Raw genomic sequence first — 27,589 nt, 5'->3', positions numbered from 1 at the left:
GGCAGACGTCGGACGGACGGTCGACCCAAATGGACGAAAAACAGACAAAGCACGCTTCCGTTTGGGTCGCCCTGTTGGAACTGCTCTTAGGGAGTACCCACCCCACGCACGCGCTGACGTTTACACGTGGACACGGTCAACCCAGTCCGTTGTTTTCACCGTGCAGGAGCTAGTACCATTTTTTCTTTAAAAAAATCTGCTGGTGAAGTACTCGTACAACTGGTTTTCTCCTCCCCACCAACCTGCACCTGCCAGTGAAGAGTACACGGTCAACCCAGTGGTTTCCCCATCCCGCTCGGCCGGCTCTCCTCTCCACCGGCGCCGTCGCCTCGCCGCCGCCCCATCCTGCCGGACTGCGTCACCTCCCGCCGTCCGTCGCAAGAGGCCCAGTGATGCTAGGGCCTCCCGACGGGTCGATTTTGACCGAGGTAATTAGCCTTCCCATCCCAGCTAGGTCGGCCTCCGGACGGGCGCTCATTTGGATTTGGTCGATGATGGCTTCAGATTTACTAGCCACCGCCCACTAACGGTTCAGTAGCCATGGAGTATTTTACTATTCAATAGCCAAGAAATATTTTGGTGCCATCTCAGACTCACAAGCCATGGAGTATCTTAGACTCAAACCAGATTCAATAGCCATGGAGTATTTTACTATTCAATAGCCAAAAAATATTTTGGTACCATCTGAGATTCACAGGCCATGGAGTATTTTAGACTCAAGTATTTTACTATTCAATAGCCAAGAAATATTTTGGTGCCATCTCAGATTCACAAGCCATGGAGTATTATAGACTCAAACCAGATTCAATAGCCATGGAGTGAGTATTTTACCATGGATCTTTTATAGATGAGGTCGATGCCGATCATGTCTTGGATTCAGTATTTGCCTTAGCCCCCACTGCACATTCACTAGCAAATATACCTGGCCATCTGTCGTGCCGGGCCGGGCCTACCAGAGCTAGATGCAAAAAACCCAGGCCCGAGCCCGGCCCGGCCCGGCCATCGGGCCTAAAATTGGGCCCAAGCCCGGACCATCATGCTAAAAGCCCGCCGGGCCTTGGACCGGGCCTCTTTGTTAATGCGCGAATACGACGGGCCCGGCCGTCGGGCTTGAAATCGAGGCCCGAGCCCGGCCCGTGGACAAGGTCGGGCCGGGTCGGGATTTTTCGGGCTGACCGGGTCGGGCTGCCCATGGCCAGGTCTACTAGCAAATGACCGGATCCACTAGCCGTGGAGTATTCTAGACTTTTAGTCCCATATGAGATTCATTAGCCATGTACTCCCTCCATTCCCTTATACAAGGTCACTTCATATTTTTATGTCTTAACTTTGACCAGTAATTTTAACAACAAGAGCTGACTTATATGCCACAAAAAGTATTTCATTGAATGCACATTTCAAAGAACTTTCCGATGATATATTTTCGATGACATATAATCCATATTTTGTTGACCAAAATTATAAGTCAAAATTTGACACGAAAAACAAAGTGGCCTTGTATAAGGGAATGAAGGGAGTACCAGTATTTTAGACTCAAACCAGTTCAGTAGCCACCAATTATTTAAAGTAAATTGTTCATTAATATACTGCAAAAACCCAGCCCACAGTACTAACCCTTTTTTGTTACATTATTGTTTAGGTCGCCATGGAAGGTGAGAAGCAGCCGCAACCGGCGGTGGCAGACTCTTCCGCCACCGTATCGAAGGTGCTCAACGATGACAACCTCCTCGTTGAGATCCTTCTCCGTGTCAGCTTCCCCAACACCCTCGTTCGTGCCGCCCTGGTCTGCAGACGCTGGCTATGCCACGTCTCCGACAAGGCCTTCCTTGGCCGGTTCCGTAAGCTGCACCCCCCTCGCCTGCTCGGCTTCTACATCGACACCGGAATGGGGCCCCGTTTCACACCGATGCTGCCTCAGCCACCGGAGTTGGCCGCCGTCATCGACCGTGCATGCTTCTGCCCGGACACCTGGCAGTGTACACGGGCTGACGTCATTGACTGCCGGAATGGCCGCGTCTTAACTATGCTCCAAGACGGCCCTAGATTCAAACTTGGAGTGCATACCGCTCTGTGCACTGAGAGAGACATGACGACCTTCCCACCACTTCCAAGGTATAACCGGCCGGAGGGCAGGTTCTGCATCTGGCCGTGTCTCCTCTCCAAAGAACAAGGCGACGACTTGTCCTACTTTTATGTTCTGATCGAGTCTTCCGAGGAGACCACTAAGGTTACGGTGCGAGTATATATGTTGCAACATGGTGTCTGGTGCACACATCATACTTTGGCCACTGACCAGCCATCTCTTCCGCTATGGGACCCAAAACTTGTGCTGGTCGACAGTAAAATTTATATCACGGTTGCCCCGAGAAATATTATGGTCTTGGATTTGTCGGTCTCAAGTTGCTCTACAATTTTTCTGCCACGAGGGGTGGAGTATGGAGATAGAGACGCCATGTTGTCACGGGCAGATGATGCATCTAGTGTATATCTTATTCAAGTGAAGGAGTTTCAGCTTCATATCTGGCTCCACGAGGGGAACAACTGGCTGCTGGTGCACGCCATCTTTATGAGTGAGATGGTTGCTGATTTGAGGATGCAAGATTACACTGTTGAGGATGGGCATATTGATGTTCTTCGGATACTGCAGGTCGGGGACAACGCCGAGTTTGTGTTCTTCCAGATGGGTCGATGCATACTGTATCTAGATATCAAGGGCAAGACATTGCGTAAAGTCTATGCGATGAAAGATAAGGATTGGTATTCTGCTTATTATATTTTTCCTTTTAAGATGGTTTGGCCTCCTATATTTCCTGCACTGAAGCTGAACCTTCAAGGTATTCCTTTTGCTTCTGTTGAGGTTACAAAGATTTACAATGTGCATCGTGTGTGGAAATTTCTTCTCTATTCTAGTTTTTTTGCCATGTGTTTTAAAGTCCAAATTTGTAGCATTGCTAATACACCGTCGTAATCGAGTAAATGTTGTATGAATTGGCTTTGCTGCATTTGTGATGCTTCGCATTCTTATTAATAGTTCATCAACCATCACACTGTTTGCTATAACTGCTGAGTGGTGTTAGGTGTGATTGATTTGTTAGGCCATTCTAGGAATACTAGTTCAGCATCATTCGACATTCTGTTGCTCTAAGTGCTCTTACTTGCCACACAATCTGAAAAAGAAATGGCGTGCATGGCTGCATGTTGTGCCAATGACCCTGTAACTTTGCATTTTCCTATACATTGCCATCCTTCATACCATCTCTTCATTTGTTTTATGTTTAGTGAAGCTAGCAGTTTTTATACCATGTCGAGATTAGCTAGGGAGCAGCATTTTTTGTGGTGATGAGAACAACTTATCTGGTGTATTGGCATGGACCTTTCATTTTGTTGTATCACTGTTTTCTGAACTACAAATTGGACATGTGTGAAAGTACAGGAAAGTCATATATAAGGTCTGGTAGCTTCCTAGCCTCGTTATCATGTTGCCCGTTGTATTTTCTGGTGCTGAACTATTATCACAACCCTTTATGCGTGCAATTGAGCTTCCCATTTCTCAAAATTAATCAATGTGTAATAATCTGCTGTGGTCGTGGCTTAGCTTCTTACATCTGAAGCTTACCCTCAATCTGTTATGTATGAGATTGTTAGTATACTTGGGTTTATCTAAATTCTGATTTTACTATGTTGAAGCATGTGATTGGTTGATCAAATATATAGAAGATACTATATGTTACGTCGGTGTGGTTGAATCTATGCATGAGTTCTGATTCCGATATGTCACAACGAATTTTCCTCTTATATCACAAAAGTGACTAATTCGAACTAACTGTTGGTAAAACTGTGCTTGTTTTTATTGGACTCTGAGCTGTATAATGTAAATTAATATACATATACCCATCTGGTATGAAGGCATTTAAGTTAACCTTGATCCCTGGAGCTTTTCCGGAGAAAAAAGAACATGTTACTGGAACAAATGCATCACTTCAACTTTCGAGCGCACATAATAGTTGACTATCCATCCGTGTACTAGCCACTTGTTTTGGTCTCCATTTGATGTTCTCATACTTCATTTTGTTTCCCATCCTGATCCTTGCTCGGTTTTGCTTGAAACAGAATCGCCATCTGAAGAGCAATATCATCCAGCTCAGTGACAAGGACCATAAGGTTATAACAAAAGAAATTTTATCTGTGGGCGTAGTAGATTCTGGCGCGCAAACCCTGCGAGGCACCGTGTATATATGCCACGATGATTCAAGGATATGGCCACATTGGGAATATGGGTTCATTTTGCTGGTTACATATTTCCCACGATACCAAGCATATCTAGAGGGGCGTGTTGCGTAGACGTTAGTATTCTGTCATTTTGTCTTTGGAAAAGTTTGTCAGTCATTGTGAAATAGGTTTTTGTGTCGGTGTGATATATAATAGGTGAAATGGCTCCAGGTACATATCCCCCCGGGATGAAAAGAAGTGACATTTAGAAACACCTGGCGATGTAAGAAGATCCAAATGCATGCCCTCCAGGATGAAAAGAACAAGGCATTTAGAAACGCCTCCGGAATGTTCATGTATTTTATGCCCTTATAATTTATAACACAAGGTTCTCTTCAACGCCAACTCGCAAACCTTCCATATCAGTCCACACCATGTTGTCCGGACCGCGGTCCATGACGTTGTCTGGATGCGTTTTCTCCTGCAAACTGGAGACAAACATGGGAGAGATTTGCGGGAGTCTGGACCGCTGTCACGCCCTAGCCCACCAAAAACCCCTTCCTCCTTCCACGTGCGCTTCCCGCCAATGACCAACTGCCCGCATTCATGCCGTTGTAGAGCGCCCCAGTCTGGATGCGACCTCTTATTGCCTCCACCATTGAAGGCCCCAGTCTGGACGCAACCTCTCATTGCCTCCACCATTGAAGCGGTGCGCCGGCCGAGGGCACCGCACGCTGCACACTCGACTAAACACGCCTCCTCGCTGCATTCAAACGCCTTCATTAAACCTCCGTGGAAGCCGAGAAACCTACTCCGGCCACACATTCATTCATGAGCGTGCCGACATTAAACGCAACACCCGGCAAGCTCCTTCCATCCGCCCTCTATTTAAACGAGATCAGACGCCGGCCAAAAATCACACTGTATTCGGGTGACATAAATGGCTCTTGTCGTTTGGTTATTATTTTTATATTTACTTATGATACAATAATCATTCCACAATTGTAAACTTTACATCGAGTGATGGACGAGAGCGTTGCACCATAAGTTTCTTGTGCAATAAATATGTAAAAACTATCAATTTTCATGTATCTATACCAATATAAAAAAACCCAAAGGGCAGATCTAAATTATCTCGATCGTTAAATCATGTTATCTAGCAGTTCAAATCGCTTCAATGTTGAGCACCAAACACGTTTAACGCTCTAATTATCCACTACTGTCATTGGTTATAAACACGTTTTGACTCAACGATATCTCATGAAATCCGGCATTGTAATTAATATCTTACTATTTCCATGAAAAATAATAATTAATATCTTATCAAATACCAACGTGCAACAGATATATCTTACCTAATATAACGTGCAACTAATATCCTACTTAATACTAGTAAAACGCCCGTGCGTTGCTACGGGCTATACTGTATATAAATGAATCAGACAAATTATTGATATTGAAGCTTATTTCTCTCTCATACACCAACCTCAAGGTTGACGGCAGGTTCCCGCGATCTAGTGTAGCATAAACATGGCCATATTGGAGGGCTATACTGTATATAATAAAGGGGATTTGTTTTCACTGTATGTATGATACACTGTCTGAAAAATGTAACAATGCGACAGTCCAGGCTCCCACAAATCCAGACCATACTGGAGAGACAAATGTCTAAACTGTGAACCATGTTATCTTCAACACGCATACCAAACATAAAAGCTCCACCCCATGACACGCCCTTATGTTTTCCTGTCGGACCCTCCCCTTCCGCTCGGTTTTCGCCGTAGTGAGACATTTCTCGCTGGAGTCCTCTCCTTTAAAACGGGATGACGCCCACCTCACCTTCGCCATCACGGTCTCTCTTCTTCACATCATACTTCCCCACGGAGGGATTGCATTTAGACGTCGAAAAAAATCGATGGCGAGGGAGTCATGGAGGAGGGGTAGAGAACGAACCGGTGAAAGCCAAAAAAAAACCTACGTACAATGTTTGCTCCGCCTGGGTCATAGAGGAGTCCCCCTAGTAGAGGAGTTTGGGGAGAAGAGGACAACGACACGAGGACACGTCGGGAGGATCGCAAGGAAGGCACGCTGGTAGAGGAGATCAGGGAGAAGAGGGCGGCAGCGCGAGGATGTCGGGATTATCGTGAGGAGGGCAGGCGATGGGAGGATTGCGTTCACATACACATTAATGGGCCAGCCCAATGCTATGATGTGATGATGTCAAAGGTGGGCGAAAGATAGGAGTGGTGGGATGAGGTGGAGTGAGGCGAGACTACCAACTAAGACATTAGTAGTAGAGATTATTGAGAGTTGGTATAACATACATAATCCTTATGGAAAATGTTAGGCTGAATCTTTGAGTAAGTGAATCTATCTTGTAAACTCCATTGTAGACCATGCATACACATTATTCTCCAGAAGAACTGGTGCAGATTATTTAAAGGAGCTTGATATCCCATAGACCATAGTCCTCGTGTAGTCTTGCATTGAAAGATATAGGTATGTAAGACAGTTAGTTTGGAATGAAATAGATAATTAAATGGAAAAGAGAAGAACTGAAATGAGGTAGAACTTCCAGTAGGGTCACATTTCATTACTCAGACTAACCAAAAGTTTCAGAACCGAGTTCTTGGAGCTCTTTGTCTTTGAGGTCATCATTCTTTATAATCTAAAACGTGAACATTTGGTTGGTAAAGAACATTACGTGTTAAATATGACATGTTATAGCAAGCCTAATATCAGGATCACCTCTCATGCGCACAATCAACTCCCTAAAGCCTCTTTTTTTATCAGATGCATAATGCACATCACTTACCGAGGAAGATTTTAGCCTCTTCAACATAACAATCAGCATCCCTTGTCAAAGCTCACACCAAAATAACTGCACGTGTAATCATTCTACCCTTTGATTGATAGACTGAAAATAAGTACACAAAAGATAGGAGCTACTCACATTCAAACTTCTGCCACAAGCTCGTTGATGGTCATGCCCCTTCAACATGTTCACACATAGTACGTCAAAAAATAATATTCCTCCAACCAGCCCATACAGAATGCCTCAAATTGGCATGATAAAACAAATCCAGATTGCATTATTCATTGAAATGATAAAAAATGAAAACATCTCAAACCAATATGTATGTAGAACCTGAAATTATATCTTATGTATCAAAACGACTATACAACCTTCCAAAAAGCGAAGGAGGACCATACATAATACAATACTCCTTTCCAGCGCTTTACGTCGCCCGCCTCCCAATGCATGCCTGGTCATCTCCATGGCCTACAGGAGGCGCTTCACCTATAGCAGAATTTTGAGATAGGAATCCCTTCTTCACCTACAGCAAAATTTCGAGATCCCAACACTATCAGGCTAATACAAAGATCCATGAGAAGTGTGAACGCACCAACATCTCCTGGTATGCATGGACCGTACGGGTAACTGATTTGGGAAACATAGGCGGCGATGCTGGCATGGTCGACGGCACATGATGCATCTATAGTGAGACCGGCGGCGGCCAGCAGCACCGTGGCGGCCCAATTCGATAAGCCCGGCGGTCGAGTACCTGGAAGGCCAGTAGCCCACGCCCACGACGTTGAAAAAGTAGCTCGGGATGGCAGATATTGGAGATTATTAAGATTCTAGCTTATTCCAAACTTTATTTATTTTTATCCCAGCTCTAGACTTCTAATGTCTGTGAAAGAAGAAAATCTTGACCGGAACACAAAATGGAAACAATAAGAAAAAGTTTGCTCCGGAGCAATGCAGTTAAGAGTTCCGGATACCTTTCAGAAAGAAGTGACATATATTAGCATATTTTATCAGAACAATTCAATCTACAAATTAGCAAACATGGACATTCCAGTGCATATTAGTACGAAAAAAGGTGAAAAACAAGTGAACTGTGACACAATGTAACAGCTGAATCAACAAGGACATGTTAGAATGCGAACATATTGGAGATGAGAATTCCATTTAACTCTTGTTGGACTCTTCAAATCAGATCACTGATGGCGCTTCCAGGAGCGAGGCTTCCCCACGGCAAGGCATCTTTCTGGCTATTGTAGCTCTGGAGGATTATGCCATCAGTAGATAATCTACCAGGACCTAAGGCTTCTCCATCCGGCCACGACTGCAGCCGCGTCCACATCGTCGTGGATGCTCCGCCATATCCGCCTGGACGAGCGCAGGCTCTTCATCACCAACCTCTTGTTTAGCCACGATGCCAAGGTGGCCACCAGGCGGCTTGAAGCCACAAACGACATGCTTGAGCACACATCGCGATGTTGGGGGTCACACCCGACAGCGACACCATGCAACGCGTCATGGCGGCGTTCATGGAGGCGTTGGAGCGATGCTAGCTCCCGGCATGGGCTGGCCTATGCAGGGCACTGCTCCTACCCCGTGCGGTGCCCACGCCACCATCACACCATATACCATGCAATCAAATTGGCAGATAGAGTGCAAAATAATGGAACAAAATTGACAGAAAGATGAACAATGTGCAAGTAGCAACCTCAAAATACGAGGACTACTCGTTTTGAAGTTTCAGAAGAGTTGATCTCAGAAAACTTCAATTGAACGCAAGACCGAGTAGCAATGTACCCGGATCAGCAGTCTGATTTTTAGATGGTGTAGCTGGCAAATCATCAAATCTAGTCCCTAATAAGGAAATCAAGAGCACATCATGAAGTTAATATACAGAGCTTCGAGAAATCACACATTCACCTACATCCAAAATGAAGGCTCCACCTGCCAAAATCACATGCCAAGTTCTTATAGTGTCCCAAAGGCAGTATGTAAGGCAGCGGAATGGATGATCAAATCATAAAACACAATCTAGTATTTATCAGCGATTCAGTATCCTGCACGTCGGACTGGATCTCAGAGAGCCTCTGCTTCATCTTGTCTGCTTAGATCTCACCATGTAAGACGAAACCAACAACAACAAATAGAAATAGGCACGGGAAGAGAGGGTGGCGGTCTTGGCAAAGACCTCGCAGATGCAGAGTCGCAGTACTGGCGCTCGTAGCCCTGGAACACCTCGCTGCTTATGATTGCTCCTCTTGATCGCCTTTCATGGCATGTATTAAAGATAAATGGTAGCTAACCAAACCTGGCCGCTGCCACCGCCGAGAGGAGGTTGAGTAGTCAGCCGTTTGCATAGGTGAAAGCTGCTATGTACGGCCTTGATCCATCGCCCGCCGTCCAGGATCGACCCATGCACTTGAGACAATACTGGGCGCGCATCGAAGGAGACTTCATGGCTATGTCCCGGATCCACCGCCCCCTGTCCTGCTTGACCCATCCACAGGAATCAACACCGGATGCACCGACTCGTCATCGATGCCGACGAGCTGTTTCATTGCGAGGTCAAGGGGGACCGCGGAAGGGCCGCACTGGTGCCTGTGCTACGCGCTACTCGCTAGCGGCGTCAACTGGGAAGGGGCGGCTAAGGTTTGAACAGGGAGGAGGAGACACGGCTTGCGTGGATTTTTCGTTGCTTGCCTGCGTGGGTATGATGGTTTTGCTGGTTCTTTCACCGGATCGCATGGGGGTGGGGCCACGTAATTAAGAAGAACGAATCACGTTTGAGGTGGAACGTACGCAGGGAAAACCAATAGCACACGGGAGGGAGGCTCGACGAAGGGTTCGACGACGTAAGACGGGAAATGGAACACTGCGTTTCTTTTAGGTATTATATTATATATTATTATTATTATTATTATTATTATTATAGAATTAGAGAATTAGAGATTAGGGATAGATGTTAGAGATTAGAGATTATTTGTTTCCTAAAAATTCATTATTTATTTCCTAAAGCAAATTGCATTAATGAGAGAGATCCGTTGATTTGGCTAAGGTAGGAAAGAATCTATTATTTGTTTGCTAAAGCAAATTGCATTAATGAGAGAGATCCGTTGATTTGGCTAAGGTAGGAAAGAATCTATTATTTGTTTGCTAAATCAAATTGCATTAATGAGAGAGATCCGTTGATTTGGCTAAGGTAGGAAAGAATCTATTATTTGTTTCCTAAAGCAAATTGCATTAATGAGAGAGATTCATTGATTTGGCTAAGCTAGGAAAGTTAGATCCGTGATCTTTTGTCATTAGGAAAGTGTTGAAAATAAACCGTACCAGACTACCAACTCCTCCATTAGGTTTTTTTTTTCGCTGATTAATTTTTGTAGGTTTTTTTCGCTGGATTGTCTTGGGTGCGATCGGAGGTTAGGCCCTCGAGTGCGTGGGGGAGGGTGGGGGCTTCGGTACGTGGTATTTCCGGTTCATGGCGGCTCAGTGTGAGGTGGGACGAGGTACCAAAAAAAACCATAAAAGGTGGGACGAAAAAAACCCTGAAAGCGAGACTACCAACTGCTCTATTAGGAGCAGAGATAAACGTGCATTGCACTTACATTATTACTAGTAAAATTAATTTTCCATGTGATCTTGGTTAATGCAAAGCTCCTTTTTTTTCAGTTGCATGTGATTTAAGGCAAACCCCGCATTGTACCATAAAAAAGTTGATCTTGATCGTGCTGTTTATTCCTTTCTTGTACTCCCTCCGTTCGGAAATATTTGTCCTAAAAATGGTTGTATCTAGACTTGTTTTAGTTCTAGATATAACCATTTCTAAAACAAGTATTTCCGAACGAAGAGAGTAACATATTGTCTTTTTCGTGGAAGTATGTTTTAAACCATACCAACAATGACTAAAGTTGATCACTTGTCCATCTCATCACCCAAGGTATACACACCAAGCCTAAGCTTTTGCGATCTCGTTGTCTGATCAGGTTCCCCCCCCCCCCCCCCCCCCCCCCCGATAAACATGCTCGGCGTACCTATCACAGCGCTACAAGGACACGCACGCAGATCTGAGCACTTACGGCGACGGCAAAGCCTGAAGAAGAAGAATCTCTGGTTTTTGCCATGTTCCCCCTTTTTGCCTTTCCATCCACTTCATCCGTCCGGAAATACTTATCCCAAAAATGAATGTACTTAGATGTATTTTAGTTTCAGATGACCAGTCTGTTAGTTTTTATCAGAGAGATTGCCACTGGTACTACTTGGAAGTGAAGTCTATAAGACAATCACTGTTATCGTACTACTGAGGGTATCTCATCTCTGAAATCAACACAGATCGTCGGAGTGTGCGGGCACACCGCAGTCAACAACACTCGGTAGACACGGAATAGTTTTCCTTCTCGTGTGCCTTCGGACGGTGCTGCCTCGTGGTGCAACTTGTACCTTTCAGCAAACTGAAATTGTACTTTTCTAAAACGATGAACTCTTAAGAACATCTGGGGCCTCGGTCAAATCTTGGTTTTTATCTCAGTATTTTTAACACGGCGACGGAAGCAAATGTTCAATTCCGAGATACTGAGTTGGTACAACATTTTAAGATTAAAGAAGTCACCGTAGACATCTTATAGTCGACAAAAAACGTCCTCACCCACTGAACAAACATTGGCAAAACCTTATAATACGTGTGAAATGTTTTTAGGTAAGAAGAGGCGAGACCCAGGGTGATCTAGACTTCCAAAAGGAGTAAAGGTCGGCGTCCTGAGTCGCCGTGGCTCCACGCCGCCGGAGCGCGCTGGCCGGGCTTTGTCACCCATCGTGCCGGGAAGGCTGGTGCAGAGCAAGCTCCTCATGCGCTTGAGCGGCGCTCGGCAGGGCGCGGTGACGCGGCGTTGACGACCATCCCCGCGACGACGACAACTGCTGGTGGCTCGCGGTGGGCTGGTGGGCGGCAGTGTGGTCCATCGCGGCCGCGGCGGCTCGATCCGGTTCGGGCCCGACCAGATCCTGCTTGTGGCGGGTTGTGGCACGGCGGTTGTGCCTGCTGGAGTCGGGGACGGCGGCTGGCGAGGCGCAGCTCGGCTCGGCCGATCTGACCTCAGGCGGGGTGGGCCGTGGGTGGCGCGAGTCAAGGAGGGGGTGGTGGTGTGAGCAGGGGGTATGGGACGACGGCAATGGCGGCCCGCCAGATCTGACCTAGCGGCGTCGCGGGCCGTGGTCGGCTAGGGTTGCGGGCGGCTGCCTCAACCGGGGCCGTCTCGGCTGGTCGGGACGGCGACATAGTGGCGAAGGTTCGCCCCTCTCCTCCTGCTTCATGGGGTGCTCGGATCTGCGGTTGATGGCGCGTCGGGTGGGTGGTATTGAAGGTCAAAGAGAAAGAAAAGGACATATAGCTACTAGCTATGGACCCGTAGGTCTGTGATAAACTAATCACATATCATCGGAATGCAGCAAGGATGATGTAGAAAATCTCAGTGATTGATTCTCCCTTCGGCAGAGTGTCGAAAAAGGCCTCCAGATGGGATCGCGGAGAAACAAAAACTTGCGATGACAAAAAAAATGTTTTGCATGGCTTTTTGTTGGTTTCTCAATATTTGAGAATTTATAGAAGTCTAATTAAGTCAGATAGAGCCTCGAGGGGCCCACAAGGCAACAAGGCGCCCCCCAAGGCGCGCCGGGTTGCCTTGTCGTCTCCTCGTACATCCTCTGGTCTCCTCCCGAAGGTTTCAAGGTCTCTTATGTCCAGAAAAAATTGCCAAAAAGTTTCGTAGCGTTTGAACTTCATTTGATATTGATTTTCTGGAAGATTAAAAACAAACAGAAAACAGTAACTGACACTGGGCACTGAGTTAATAGGTTAGTCCCAAAAATTGATATAAAATAGCATATAAATGCATATAAAACATCCAAAATTGACACTATAATGCCGGTGTTAGAGACGTATCAGCATCCCCAACCTTAATTCATGCTCGTCCTCAAAGAGGAAAATGATAAAAATAGAATTTTTGATGTGAAATGCTACCTAACATGTTCGTCATGTAATCTCTTTATGGTATGAATATTAATAAACGAGTGATTCAAAATAAAATAGTCTACAATTTAATATAAAAACATCAATACTCGGCCATACCATAAACAATCATGTCTTAGAATAAAAATGCTAAAGAACGTTATCCCTACAAAATCATATAGCCTTATCATGGTATTCATAACACACAATATTAATAATTACAACGTCGATGACAAGCCGAGGAATTGGTTCATACTTTTTAATGTGTTTCAATTTTTTCAACCACCACGTAATACATGAGTGTGAACCATTGATATAACACTATGGATAAAATAGAATGTGGTGATACAGATCAATAAGGAAAAGTCAAAAAGGAATATAGTCTCGCATCGACACGGCTATGGAGATGCTCAGCGATTGATATCATGCAACGGATGCACTAAGAGCTATAAGTGTATGAAAAGCTCAAACTGAAAACTAAGTGAGTGTGTATCCAACTTGCTTGCTTATGAAGACCTCAAACATTTAAGAAAGTACATCACCGGAATATACAAGCCAAGTTCTATAATAAAAAATTTCCACTAATATTACACAGAGTGTATTATTTCCATAATAAAACAATACCCGCACACATCCCTGTTTAAATTGAATGTGTGGCATCCAACTACGCTGTAGAAACCGAACGCTAGAAAAACCACCCTCACCAGGTTTTCTTTTCTGAAAGTCGTCGCGCGGTAGAAACTGAGAAGCATTCTACAGCAATCACTGTCATCATGCCATTCGAGTAATCTTGAAATCCATACATTGTCCACAATGCCCGGTAGACACGGCAGAGTTTTCAACCGTAGATTTCTCCTACTCCGCGTGGCTTAATTCCAATTTGGTGACGCCGGAGTCAAGATGGATTTCGCCAAGGAAGTGGTTCTTCCCGCTGCTCTGTCCGAGCTTCTCTCCAGGCTCTTCTCCTTCGCGCTCGGCAACTTCCCTCGGCTAACCAGTAGGGGGGAAGCGCACCGGCGTAGGCTGGAGCGGCTCCTCCTGACCATCGGTGGCACGGTGGAGGAGGCGGAGGGGCGGCACATCACCAACGACCACCTCCTCTCTCAACTCAAGGAGCTCACCGATGGCATGTACCGTGGCCGCTTCGCCCTCGAGGAGACGGACCTCGACGTTGCCATGGACGATAACGACGACGTTGTCGACCGTCGACGCTCCTTTGCGCTCTGTTCGCCGTTCAACGGCGCCAAGCGTCTCCGCGTCACAGGCATGGTCTTCGGCCGGGACAACCACGGCGACAAACTCGAGGCTGCCATCGAGGATCTGGAGAGCCTGACCCGCGACTGCATGCGAGGGTTCGTGCTGCTGGTGCAGGGGTACCCACGGCGGGTGCGCCGGCCGGTGACCACCACCCTGTACATGGACCGGTGCGTGTTCGGGCGGCACGTCGAGACAGAACGCGTGGTCAATTTCTTGCTGCAGCCGTCCCCTGCCGGTGCTCCTCCGTACCTAAGCGTCCTCCCCATTATCGGCCAGATCAAGGCCGGAAAGACCACGCTCGTCAAGCACGCCTGCGACGACGAGCGCGTGCGCGGCCGCTTCTCCGTCGTCGAGTGCTTCGAGCTGCACCATGTCATCAGGGAGGGCGGGCGCCCGGGCCAGACCATGTGGGCGAGCGACGGCGCCGAGTACCTCGCCGGCGTGCGCAGCATCCTTGGGAAGGAGAGGTTCGCCGCGCGGAGATCGCTCCTCATCTTCGAGGACGCGTGGCCCATCGACTCGTCGGCGTGGAGCGCGCTCGCCGCGTCACCCACGGCCTGCACCTTGGCAGCCGGGAGCAAGCTCCTGCTCACGAGCTGCGACGCCGACCACGCGTGGCTCGGTACGGTGGAGCCCGTGGTGCTGAGCCCGCTGCCGCAGGAGGAGTACTGGTACTACTTCAAGGCGTTCGCGTTCAGCGGCATGGACGCCGGGGACCACCCGAGGATGGCTGCCATGGGCAGGGAGATGTCCCGGCAGCTGGGCGGAACGTTCTCGGGCGCGAGGACGGTGGGCACGGTGCTCAGGTCTAAATTCGACGCCCGGTTCTGGCAGCTTCTCGTGAAAGCATGGCCATTTCGAGGGATTTGGGGGCCCGGTTTTGGTGAATGAGAAGAATATAAGACCATTGCAGATCTTTGGCATGGACATGAGCTCAAGTGTTCCTCTAGGAGGACCTTCTGTGATGAGCTTATGCTTCAATGGTTTGATTTGGTTAATATTCTGAAACTTACTTCCTTTAGTCAGAGTGATGATTCCTTGATTTGACAGTATGAATGCAAAGAGGTTTATTCTACTAAATCCCTTTATGCTATAGTTAATTTCTGGGGTGTGCAACCTGTTTATTTTATTTTAGAGAAAAGGAACGAAGGCCCGACTTCAAATTAATGAAACCATCAACCGGCTAGGATACAATGATGCTAAAATACAAAGGCAAAGACTTGACCAAAAACTGAAAAATAGAAGCCCAAATCACTACGACCAGCGGTAGCAGCGGACAAAGCACCAAGAGAAGCAACGATCAAGCCGCCGGAGATATCGCTCAGCCAGAACGGCAGAGCCGAAGCCACCCGACGCCAGCAATTGCCATGGACATGAAGATGCAGACCGCTTGAAGGAAGATGTTGACTCCGCCGCTCGCTGCCCGGCACAGGCCACTGCTGAAGGGGAGACCACTACCTCCCGTTCATCCAGACCGTGCCAAACACGCGGACGACCACCACCGGCAGGCGACCAACCGACACACAAGGCAGGGGCCGCTGAAAGATGCGAAGGACCCACACACCACCACCACCACCACCAACGCCAGCAACCAGGGGAGCCAAGCACTGCCGCCGCCACCAACCACCACGCACCAGGACCATAACCCCCAACCACCCCTTGAACGGCGCCTCCAGGGAGGACCAAGACGCCAGAATGCCTCCGCTGTCCGGCCAAAAGGCCTAGACTTTCGTTCGGAGAAGGATGGAGGAGGAGGGGGCGGACCTAGAAGCTCGACCTTCCCTTAAGGGGGAGAACGGCACCGGAGTGCCGGCGGCGTCGAGGTCGATGCGAAATCGACTGGGGGTTTGCCCCGTTCCAAGGCTCCACCACCCCATCCTCCACGGACAGATCTGACGGGCCAGCCACCAGATCAGATCGAGTCGAGACCGTCGTGAGGGGAAGGGGTTGGGAGGAAGAAGAGCCATCCGCTGTTGCAGCAAGACCACGCCGCCCACGTGACCGTAAGTGGCGACCCGCACCCGTGCGTACCATCCACCGGAGAGATCGACGCCGCCATCTCCACTCAAGGCCTCCGCCTTGGCTTCCAGAGCCCATCACACTAGCGCGAGGCAGTAGATCCTCGCCGCCACCTTCACCGGAAGATGCGCGGCAACCCGCAGCCTCCTCGGGTGGTGGCAGAGAGGGGGGGAGGTGGGAGGGAGGAGAGGTTGTGGTGGCTAGGGTTTGTCCCCGCTCCCGTGTCGCCCGAGAGGGGCGACGCGAGAGCCAGGGGGATCTCAAGGAAAGCGGATGCAACCGGTTTATTTACCCATTGTGTGGAGCATCAGGGTGCCCTCCATGATTCAAGGGTTTCCGTGGTTGTTTTCACATAACAAAATCATGACACGTGACAATCTTAGGAAGCATGGTTTAGCTAAATATTTGGGATGTGTTCACCGTAAGAAGATAGAATATGTGTATCACCTTTTCTTTGAATGTATTGTAGCTAGGGTGATCTGGATAGATGTTGAAGATGTTGGAGAACGTAGCATGCAATTTCAAAAAAATTCCCACGATCACACAAGATCTATCTAGGAGATGCATAGCAACAAGAGGGAGAGAGCATCTTCATACCCTTGAAGATCGCAAAGCGGAAGCGTTTATCAACGCGGTTGATGTAGTCGTACACCTTCACGATCCGTCCCGATCAAGTACCGAATGTATGGCATCTCCGCGTTCAGCACAAGTTCAGCTGAATGACGTCCTCGCCTTCTTGATCCAGTAAGACAGGCGAAGTAGTAGATGAGTTCCGACAGCACAACGACGTGGTGACAGTGTTGGTGAAGAACAATCTCCCAGGGCTTTGCCAAGCACAACAGAAACTGTGATGGAGGATAAACTAGAGGGGACAGGATTGCCAGCACACGGCTTGGTGATTCTTGATGTGACTTTGGTGCTAGCCCTGCCCCTCTATTTATATGTTGAGCCTTGGGGTTGAAACTTGGAGTAAAAGCCTCCACAAAGTCAGTTTCATCCGAAAGGGCCAGACGCCAGGGTTCCCGACGTCTGGGCCCATACGCTAGGGACCTTGGCGTATGGCCCCTGGACTCCACAAAACTTCCTTTTGCACTTTCCAGAATCCTTGTGGGCTTTCCCCTTTGGCCCAAATAAAGTGTTCTCGTACCCAACCATTTAGGGAAACATCCGGAACCCCTTTCGGAGACCAAACACTATTATCCCATATATCAATCTTTACCTCCAGACCATTCCGGAGCTCCTCGTCATGTCCGTGATCACATCCGGGATTCCGAACAACATTCGGTTACCAACATACATAACTCATATAGTAGTATATCGTCAACGAACGTTTAAGCGTGCGGACCCTACGGGTTCGAGAACTATGTAGACATGGCCAAGACACTTCTCCGGCCAATAACCAATAGCGGAACCTAGATGCCCATATTGGCTCCTACATATTCTATGAAGATCTTTATTGGTCGAACCTTATGACAACTTACGTAACTCCCTTTGTCATTGGTATGTTACTTGCCTGAGATTCGATCAACGGTATCCTCATACCTAGTTCAATCTCATTATCGGCAAGTCTCTTTACTCATACCGTAATGCATCATCCCGCAACTAACTGATTAGTCACTTTTCTTGCAAGACTTATAGTGATGTGCATTACCGAGAGGGCCCAGAGATACCTCTCCGATACACAGAGTAACAAATCCTAATCTTGATCTATGCCAACTCAACAAACACCTTCGGAGACACCTGTAGAGCATCTTTATAATCACCCAGTTACGTTGTGATGTTTTATAGCACACAAGGTGTTCCTTCGGTATTCGGGAGTTGCATAATCTCATAGTCAGAGGAATATGTATAAGTCATGAAGAAAGCAATAGCAATAAAACTAAACGATCATTATGCTAAGCTAATGGATGGGTCTTGTCCATCACATCATTCTCTAATGATGTGATCTCGTTCATCAAATGACAACACATGTCCATGGCCAGGAAACATAACCATCTTTGATTAACGAGCTAGTCAAGTAGAGGCATACTAGGGACACTCTATTTGTCTATGTATTCACACATGTACCTAGTTTCTGGTTAATACAATTCTAGCATGAATAATAAACATTTATCATGATACAAGGAAATATAAAATAACAACTTTATTATTGCCTCTAGGGCATATTTCCTTCAGTCTCCCACTTGCACTAGAGTCAATAATCTAGTTCACATTACCATGTGATTTAACACCAATAGTTCACATCACCATGTGATTAGAACCCATAGTTCACATCGCCATGTGACCAACACCCAAAGGGTTTACTAAAGTCAATAATCTAGTTCACATCACCATGTGATTAATACCCAAAGAGTACTAAGGTGTGATCATGTTTTGCTTGTGAGAGAAGTTTAGTCAACGGGTCTGCCACATTCAGATACGTATGCATTTGGCAAATTTCTATGTCTACAATGCACTGCATGGAGCTACTCTAGCTAATTGCCCCCTCTTTCAATATGTCTAGATTGAGACTCAGAGTCATCCAGATCGGTGTTAAAGCTTGCATCGATGTAACTCTTTACGATGAACTCTTTATCACCTCCATAACCGAGAAACATTTCCTTAGTCCTCTTTAGGTACTTAAGGATAATTTTGGCCACTGTCCAGTGATCTACTCCTAGATCACTATTGTACCCCCTTGCCAAACATGTGCCAAGGCACACATTTGGTCTGGTACACAGCTTGGCATGCTTTATAGAATCTATGGCTGAGGCATAGGGAATGATTTTCATTCTCTCTCTATTTTTCTGCAGTGGTCAGGCATTGAGTCTTACTCAACTTCATACCTTACAATTCAGGCAAGAACTCACTTTTTGACTGATCCATTTTGAACTCCTTCAAAATCTTATCAAGATATGTGTTTTTGTGAAAGTTCTATTAAGCATCTTGATCTATCCCTATAGATCTTGATGCCCAATATATAAGCAGCTTCACCGAGGTCTTTCATTGAAAAACTCTTATTCAAGTATCATTTTATGCTATCCAGAAATTCTACATAATTTCCAATCAACAATATGTCATCCACATATAATATCAAAAATGCTACAGAGCTCCCACTCACTTTCTTGTAAATACAGGCTTCACCATAAGTCTATATAAAACCATATGCTTTGATCACCACATCAAAGCGTATATTCCAACTCCGAGATGCTTGCACCAGTCCATAGATCAATCGCTGGAGTTTGCACACTTTGTTAGCACCTTTAGGATTGAGAAAACCTTTTGGTTGCATCATATACAACTCTTCTTTAATAAATCAATTAAGGAATACAGTTTTGACATCCATTTGCCAGATTTCATAAAATGTGGCTATTGCTAACATGATTCGGACAGACTTAAGCATCGACACGGGTGAGAAAGTCCCATCGTAGTCAACGCCTTGAACTTGTCGAAAAACCATTTCGCAACAAGTCGAGCTTTGTAGATAGTAACCCTAGCATCAGCGTCCGTCTTCCTCTTGAAGATCCATTTATTCTCAATGGCTTGCTGATCATCGGGCAAGTCCACCAAAGTCCACACTTTGTTCTCATACATGGATCCTATCTCAGATTTCATGGCCTCAAGCCATTTATCGGAATCTGGGCTCATCATCGCTTCCTCATAGTTCGTAGGTTTGTCATGGTCTAGTAACATGACTTCCAGAACAGGATTACCGTACCACTCTGGTGCGGAACATGCTCTGGTTGACCTACGAGGTTTGGTAGTAACTTGATCTGAAGTTTTCATGATCATTAGCTTCCTCTCTAGTTGGTGTAGGCATCACTGGAACTGATTTCTGTGATGAACTACTTTCCAATTTGAGAGAAGGTACAATTACCTCATCAAGTTCTACTTTCCTCACACTCACTTCTTTTGAGAGAAACTACTTCTCTAGAAAGGATCCATTCTTTAGCAACAAAGATCTTTCCTTCAGATATGTGATAGAAGGTATACCCAACAATTTATTTTAGGTATCCTATGAAGACGCACTTCTCTGAATTGGGTTCGAGCTTATCAGGCTGAAGCTTTTTCACATAAGCATCGCAACCCCAAACTTTAAGAAACGACTGCTTAGGTTTCTTCCCAAACCATAGTTCATGTGGTGTTGTCTCAACGGATTTAGACGGTGCCCTATTTAACATGAATGCAACTATCTCTAATGCATAACCCCAAAACGATAGTGGTAAATCGGTAAGAGACATCATAGATTGCACCATATCTAATAAAGTACGGTTACGACGTTCGAACACACCATTATATTGGGGAACGCGACAATTTCAAAAAAAATCCTATGCACACGCAAGATCACGGTGATGCATAGCAACGAGAGGGACGAGTGTTGTCTACATACCCTCATAGACCGTAAGCGGAAGCGTTATGACAACGCGATTGATGTAGTCGTACGTCTTCACGATCAACCGATCTTAGTACCGAAACTACAACACCTCCGCGATTTGCACACGTTCAGCTCGGTGACGTCCCATGAACTCACGATCTAGCAGAGTGTCGAGGGATAGCTTCATCAGCACGACGGCATGATCACGGTGATGATGATACTACCAGAACAGGGCTTCACCTAAGCACCGCTATGATATGACTGAGGTGGATTATGGTGGAGGGGGCACCACACACGGCTGGAAACAATCAACTTGTGTGTCCTAGGGTGCCCCCTGCCCCCGTATATAAAGGAGCAAGGGGGGAGGCCGGCCGGCCCTTGGGGCGCGCCAGGAGAGGAGGAGTCCTCCTCCTAGTAGGAGTAGGACTCCCCTTTTCCTACTCCTACTAGGAGGGGGAAAGGGAGGAGGAGAGGGAGAAGGAAAGGGGGGCGCCGCCCCCCTTCCCTAGTCCAATTCGGACCAGAGGGGGAGGGGGCGTGCGGCCTGCCCTGGCCGGCCCTCTCTCTCTCTCCACTAAGGCCCATGTTGCCCATTAGTTCTCCGGGGGGGGGGGGGGGTTCCGGTAACCCTCCGACACTCTGGTTTTCTCCTAAGTCGCCCGGAACACTTCCGGTGTCCGAATATAGCCGTCCAACATATCAATCTTTATGTATCGACCATTTTGAGACTCCTCGTCATGTCTGTGATCACATTCGGGAGTCCTAACTATCTTCGGTACATCAAAACACATAAACTCACAATACTGATCGTCACCAAACGTTAAGCGTGCGGACCCTACGAGTTCGAGAACTATGTAGATATGACTGAGACGCGTCTTCGGTCGATAACCAATAGCGGAACCTGGATGTTCATATTGGCTCCCACATATTCTACGAAGATCTTTATCGGTCAAACCGCATAACAACATACGTTGTTCCTTCTGTCATCGGCATGTTACTTGCCCGAGATTCGATCGTCGATATCTCAATACCTAGTTCAATCTCGTTACCGGTAAGTCTCTTTACTCGTTCTGTAATGCATCATCCCGCAACTAACTCATTAGTCACATTGCTTGCAAGGATTGTAGTGGTGTGCATTACCGAGAGGGCCCAGAGATACCTCTCCGACAATCGGAGTGACAAATCCTAATCTTGATCTATGCCAACTCAACAAACACCATCGGAGACACCTGTAGAGCACCTTTATAATCACCCAGTTACGCTGTGACGTTTGGTAGCACATAAAGTGTTCCTCCGGTATTCGGGAGTTGCATAATCTCATAGTCATAGGAACATGTATAAGTCATGAAGAAAGCAATAGCAATAAACTAAACGATCATAGTGCTAAGCTAACGGATGGGTCTTGTCCATCACATCATTCTCTAATGATGTGATCCCATCCATCAAATGACAACACATGTCTATGGCTAGGAAACTTAACCATCTTTGATTAACGAGCTACTCAAGTAGAGGCATACTGGGGACACTTTGTTTGTCTATGTATTCACACATGTACTAAGTTTCTGGTTAATACAATTCTAGCATGAATAATAAACATTTACCATGATATAAGGAAATATAAATAACAAATTTATTATTGCCTCTAGGGCATATTTTCTTCAGTCTCCCACTTGCACTAGACTCAATAATCTAGTTCACATCGTCATGTGATTTCACACCAATATATAGTTCACATCTTCATGTGACTAATACCCAAAGGGTTTACTAGAGTCAATAATCTAGTTCACATCGCTATGTGATTAACACCCAAAGAGTGATCATGTTTTGCTTGTGAGAGAAGTTTAGTCTACGGGTCTGCCACATTCAGAGCCGCATGTATTTTGCAAGTTTTTCTATGTCTACAATACTCTGCACGGAGCTACTATATAGCTAATCGCTCCCACTTTCAATATGTATCCAGATTGAGACTTAGAGTCATCTAGATCGGTGTCAAAATCTTGCATCGACATAACTCTTTAAGCCGAACTCTTTTATCACCTCCATAACCAAGAAATGTTTCCTTAGTCCTCTAAGGATAATTTTGACCGTTGTCTAGTGATCTACTCCTAGATCACTATTGTACTCCCTTGCCAAAATCATGCTAAGGTATACAATAGGTCTGGTACACAACATAGCATACTTTATAGAACCTATGACTGAGGCATAGGGAATGACCTTTCATTCTCTTTCTATTTTCTTCCGCGGTTGGGTTTTGAGTCTTTACTCAACTTCACACCTTTCAACACAGGCAAGAACTCCTTCTTTGACTGTTCCATTTTGAACTACTTCAAAAACTTGTCAAGGTATGTACTTATTGAAAAATTTATCAAGCGTCTTGATCTATCTCTATAGATTTTGATGCCCAATATGTAAGCAGCTTCACTGAGGTCTTTCATTGAAAAAATTCTTATTCAAGTATCTTTTTATGCTATCCAGAAATTCAGTATCATTTCTGATCAACAATATGTCATCCACATATAATATCAGAAATGCTATAGAGCTCCCACTCACTTTCTTGTAAATACAGGCTTCTCCAAAAGTCTGTATAAAACTATATGCTTTGATCAACTCATCAAAGCATATATTCCAACTCCGAGATGCTTGCACCAGTCCATAGATGGATCGCTGGAGCTTGCACACTTTGTTAGCACCTTTAGGATTGACAAAACCTTCTGGTTGCATCATATACAACTCTTCTATAATAATTACATTAAGGAATGTAGTTTTGATATCCATTTGCCATATTTCGTAAAATGCAACAACTGCTAATATGATTTGGACAGACTTTTAAGCATCGATATGAGTGAGAAAATCTCATCGTAGTCAACACCTTGAACTTGTCGAAAACCTTTTGCGACAATTCGAGCTTTGTAGATAGTAACACTACTATCAACGTTCGTCTTCCTCTTGAAGATCCATTCATTCTGAATGGCTTACCGATCATCGGGCAAGTCAATCAAATTCCATACTTTGTTCTCATACATGGATCCCATCTCAGATTTCATGGCCTTAAGCCATTTCACGGAATCTGTGCTCATCATCACTTCCTCATAGTTCGTAGGTTTGTCATGATCTAGTAACATGACTTCCATAATAGTATTATCGTACTACTCTGATGCGGAGTGTACTCTGCTTGACCTACGAGGTTCGGTAGTAACTTGATCTGAAGTTTCATGATCATCATCATGAACTTCCTCACTAATTGGTGTAGGCATCACTTGAACTAATTTCTGTGATGAACTACTTTCCAATTTGGGAGAAGGTACAATTACCTCATCAAGTTCTACTTTCCTCCCACTCACTTCTTTCAAGAGAAACTCCTTCTCTAGAAAGGATCCACTCTTAGCAACAAAGATCTTGCCTTTGGATCTGTGATAGAAGGTGTACCCAACAGTTTCTTTTGGGTATCCTATGAAGACGCACTTATCCAATTTGGGTTTGAGCTTATCAGGCTGAAACTTTTTCACATAAGGATCGCAGCCCCAAACTTTAAGAAATGACAACTTGGGTTTCTTGCTAAACCATAGTTCATATGGTGTCGTCTCAACGGATTTAGATGATGCCCTATTTAACGTGAATGCCGCTGTCTCTAATGCATAACCCCAAAACGATAGTGGTAAATTGGTAAGAGACATCATAGATCGCACCATATCTAATAAAGTACGGTTATGACGTTCGGACACACTATTACGCTGTGGTGTTCCAGGTGGCGTGAGTTGCGAAACTATTCGACATTGTTTCAACTAAAGGCCAAACTCGTAACTCAAATATTTCGTTTCCGCGATCAGATCATAGAAACTTTATTTTCTTGTTACGATGATTCTCCACTTCACTCCGAAATTCTTTGAACTTTTCAAACATTTTAGACTCGTGTTTCATTAAGTAGATATACTCATATCTACTCAAATCATCTGTGAAGGTCAGAAAATAACGATACCCGCCGTGAGCCACAACACTCATTGTATTGCATACATCAGCATGTATTATTTCTTGCAAGCATCAAGTGATTCCAAAATCCCACCAGCATGGAGTTTCTTCATGCGCTTTACACCAATATGACCTAAACGGCAGTGCCACAAATAAGTTACACTATCATTATTAACCTTGCATATTTTGGCTTCATTATTATGAATATGTGTATCACTACAATCGAGATTCAATAAATCATTCACCTTGGGTGTATGACCACATAAAGTTTTATTCATGTAAGGAGAATAACAATTATTCTTTGAATTAAATGAATAACCGTATTGCAATAAACATGATCCAATCATATTATGCTCAACACAAACACCAAATAACATTTATTTTAGGTTCAACACTAATCCCAAAGGTAAAGGGAGTGTGCGATGGTGATCTTATCAACCTTGGAATCACTTCCAACTCTCATCATCACCTCGCCCTTAACTAGTCTCTGTTTATTTTGCAACTCCCATTTTGAGTTACTACTCTTAGCAACTTAACCAGTATAGAACACTGATGGGTTTCTATAAACACTAGTAAAGTACACATCAATAACATGTATATCAAATATACCTTTGTTCACTTTGCCATCCTTCTTATCCGCCAAGTATCTAAGGCAGTTCCACTTCCAGTGACCATTTCCTTTGCAGTAGAAGCACTCATTTCAGGCTTGGGTCTATCTTTGGGCTTCTTCATGGGAGTGGCAACTTGCTTGCCATTCTTCTTGAAGTTCCCTTTATTTCCCTTGCCCTTTTACTTGAAACTAGTGGTTTTGTCAACCATCAACATTTGATGCTTTTCTTGATTTCTACCTTCGTTGATTTCAGCATCACGAAGAGCTCGGGAATCGTTTTCATCATCCCTTGCATATTATAGTTCATCACTAAGTTCTAGTAACTTGGTGATAGTGCCTAGTGAACTGTATTAATTACTATCTTATCTAGAAGATTAACTCCCACTTGATTCAAGCAATTGTAGTACCCAGAAAATCTGAGCACATACTCACTGGTTGAGCTATTCTCCTCCATCTTGTAGGCAACGTACTGTCAGAGGTCTCGTACCTCTCGACACGGGCATGAGTATGAAATACAAATTTCAACTCTTAGAACATCTTATATGTTTCGTGGCATTCAAAATGTTTTTGAAGTCCCGGTTCTAAGCCGTAAAGCATGGTGCACTAAACTATTAAGTAGTCATCATACCGAGCTTTGCCAAACATTCATAACGTGTGCATCTGCTCCTGCAATAGGTCTGTCACCTAGCGGTGCATCAAGGACATAATTCTTCTGTGCAACAATGAGGATAATCCTCAGATCACGGACCAAGTCCGCATCATTGCTACTATCATCTTTCAACTTCTTTTTCTCTAGGAACATATCAAAATTAAACGGCAAGCTACATCGCAAGCTATTGATCTACAACATAGATATGCAATTACTATCAGGACTAAGTTCGTGATAAATTAAAGTTCAATTAATCATATTACTTAAGAACTCCCACTTATATAGACATCTCTCTAATCTTTTAAGTGATCACGTGATCCATATCACCTAACCCATGTCCGATCATCACGTGAGATGGAGTAGTTTTCAATGGTGAACATCACTATGCTGATCATATCTACTATATGATTCACGCTCGACCTTTCGGTCTCAGTGTCCCGAGGCCATATCTGTATATGCCAGGCTTGTCAAGTTTAACCTGAGTATTCTGCATGTGCAAAACTGGCTTGCACCCATTGTATGTGAACGTAGAGCTTATCACACCCGATCATCATGTGGTGTCTCGGCACGACGAACTGTAGCAATGGTGCATACTCAGGGAGAACACTTATACCTTGAAATTTAGTGAGAGATCATCTTATAATGCTACCGCTGAACTAAGCAAAATAAGATGCATAAAAGATAAGTATCACATGCAATCAATATAAGTGATATGATATGGCCATCATCATCTTGTGCCTTTGATCTCCATCTTCAAAGCACCGTCATGATCACCATCATCACCGGCTTGACACCTTGATCTCCATCGAAGCATCATTGTCGTCTCGCCAACTATTGCTTCTACGAGTATCGCTCCCGCTTAGTGATAAAGTAAAGCAATTACATGGTGATTGCATTTCATACAATAAAGCGACAACCATATGGCTCCTGCCAGTTGCTGATAACTCTGTTACAAAACATGATCATATCATACAATAAAATTTAGCATCATGTCTTGACCATATCACATCACAACATACCCTGCAAAAACAAGTTAGACGACCTCTTCTTTTTGTTGCAAGTTTTACGTGGCTGCTACGGGCTGAGCAAGAACTGTTTTGATCTACGCATCAAAAACCACAACGCGGTATAGTGATTGCTTTTTGATATTCAGAAAGAACCCTGTTCATTGAATCTAATTCAACTAAAGTTGGAGAAACTGACACCCACCAGCCACCTGTATGCGAAGCACGTCGGTAGAACCAGTCTCGCATAAGCGTACACGTAATGTCGGTCTGGGCCGCTTCATCCAACAATACCGCCGAATAAAGAATCAACAAGTGATGGCAAGCAATATGTATATACCCACGCCCACAACTCCTTTGTGTTCTACTCGTGCATATAACATCTATGCATAAACCTGGCTCGGATGCCACTGTTGGGGAACACAGTAATTTCAAAAAAAATCCTACGCACACGCAAGATCATGGTAATGCATAGCAATGAGAGGGAAGAGTGTTGTCTACGTACCCTCGTAGACCATAAGTGGAAGCATTATGACAATTGATACGTCCATTTTGCATCATGTTTTTATATCGATATTTATTGCATTATGGGTTGTTATTACACATTATGTCACAATACTTATGCCTATTCTCTCTTATTTTACAAGGTTTACATAAAGAGGGAGAATGCCGGCAGCTGGGATTCTAGGCTGGAAAAGGAGCAAATATTAG

General features: G+C 45.2%; 2 protein-coding genes across 2 annotated transcripts; both read left to right on the top strand.

The window, feature by feature from the left end:
- Positions 1-202: 202 nt before the first annotated feature.
- LOC123060388 (uncharacterized) lies at positions 203-4,608 on the top strand. Its single transcript, XM_044483086.1, has 3 exons — positions 203-428; positions 1,640-2,834; positions 4,111-4,608. The coding sequence occupies exons 1-3, from the start codon at positions 393-395 to the stop codon at positions 4,146-4,148; spliced, it is 1,269 nt and encodes a 422-aa protein (XP_044339021.1). The 5' UTR covers positions 203-392; the 3' UTR covers positions 4,149-4,608.
- An 8,958-nt stretch (positions 4,609-13,566) lies between these two features.
- Positions 13,567-15,298, top strand: LOC123057973 (uncharacterized). The gene has a single exon (XM_044480828.1). It carries the CDS (start codon positions 13,920-13,922, stop codon positions 15,165-15,167), a length of 1,248 nt encoding a protein of 415 aa, XP_044336763.1. The 5' UTR covers positions 13,567-13,919; the 3' UTR covers positions 15,168-15,298.
- Positions 15,299-27,589: the final 12,291 nt, after the last annotated feature.

Source organism: Triticum aestivum, chromosome 3A (assembly GCF_018294505.1).
Source record: "Triticum aestivum cultivar Chinese Spring chromosome 3A, IWGSC CS RefSeq v2.1, whole genome shotgun sequence".
NCBI classification, from domain to species: Eukaryota; Viridiplantae; Streptophyta; class Magnoliopsida; order Poales; family Poaceae; genus Triticum; species Triticum aestivum.
This window is presented reverse-complemented; position numbering and strand designations above follow the sequence as displayed.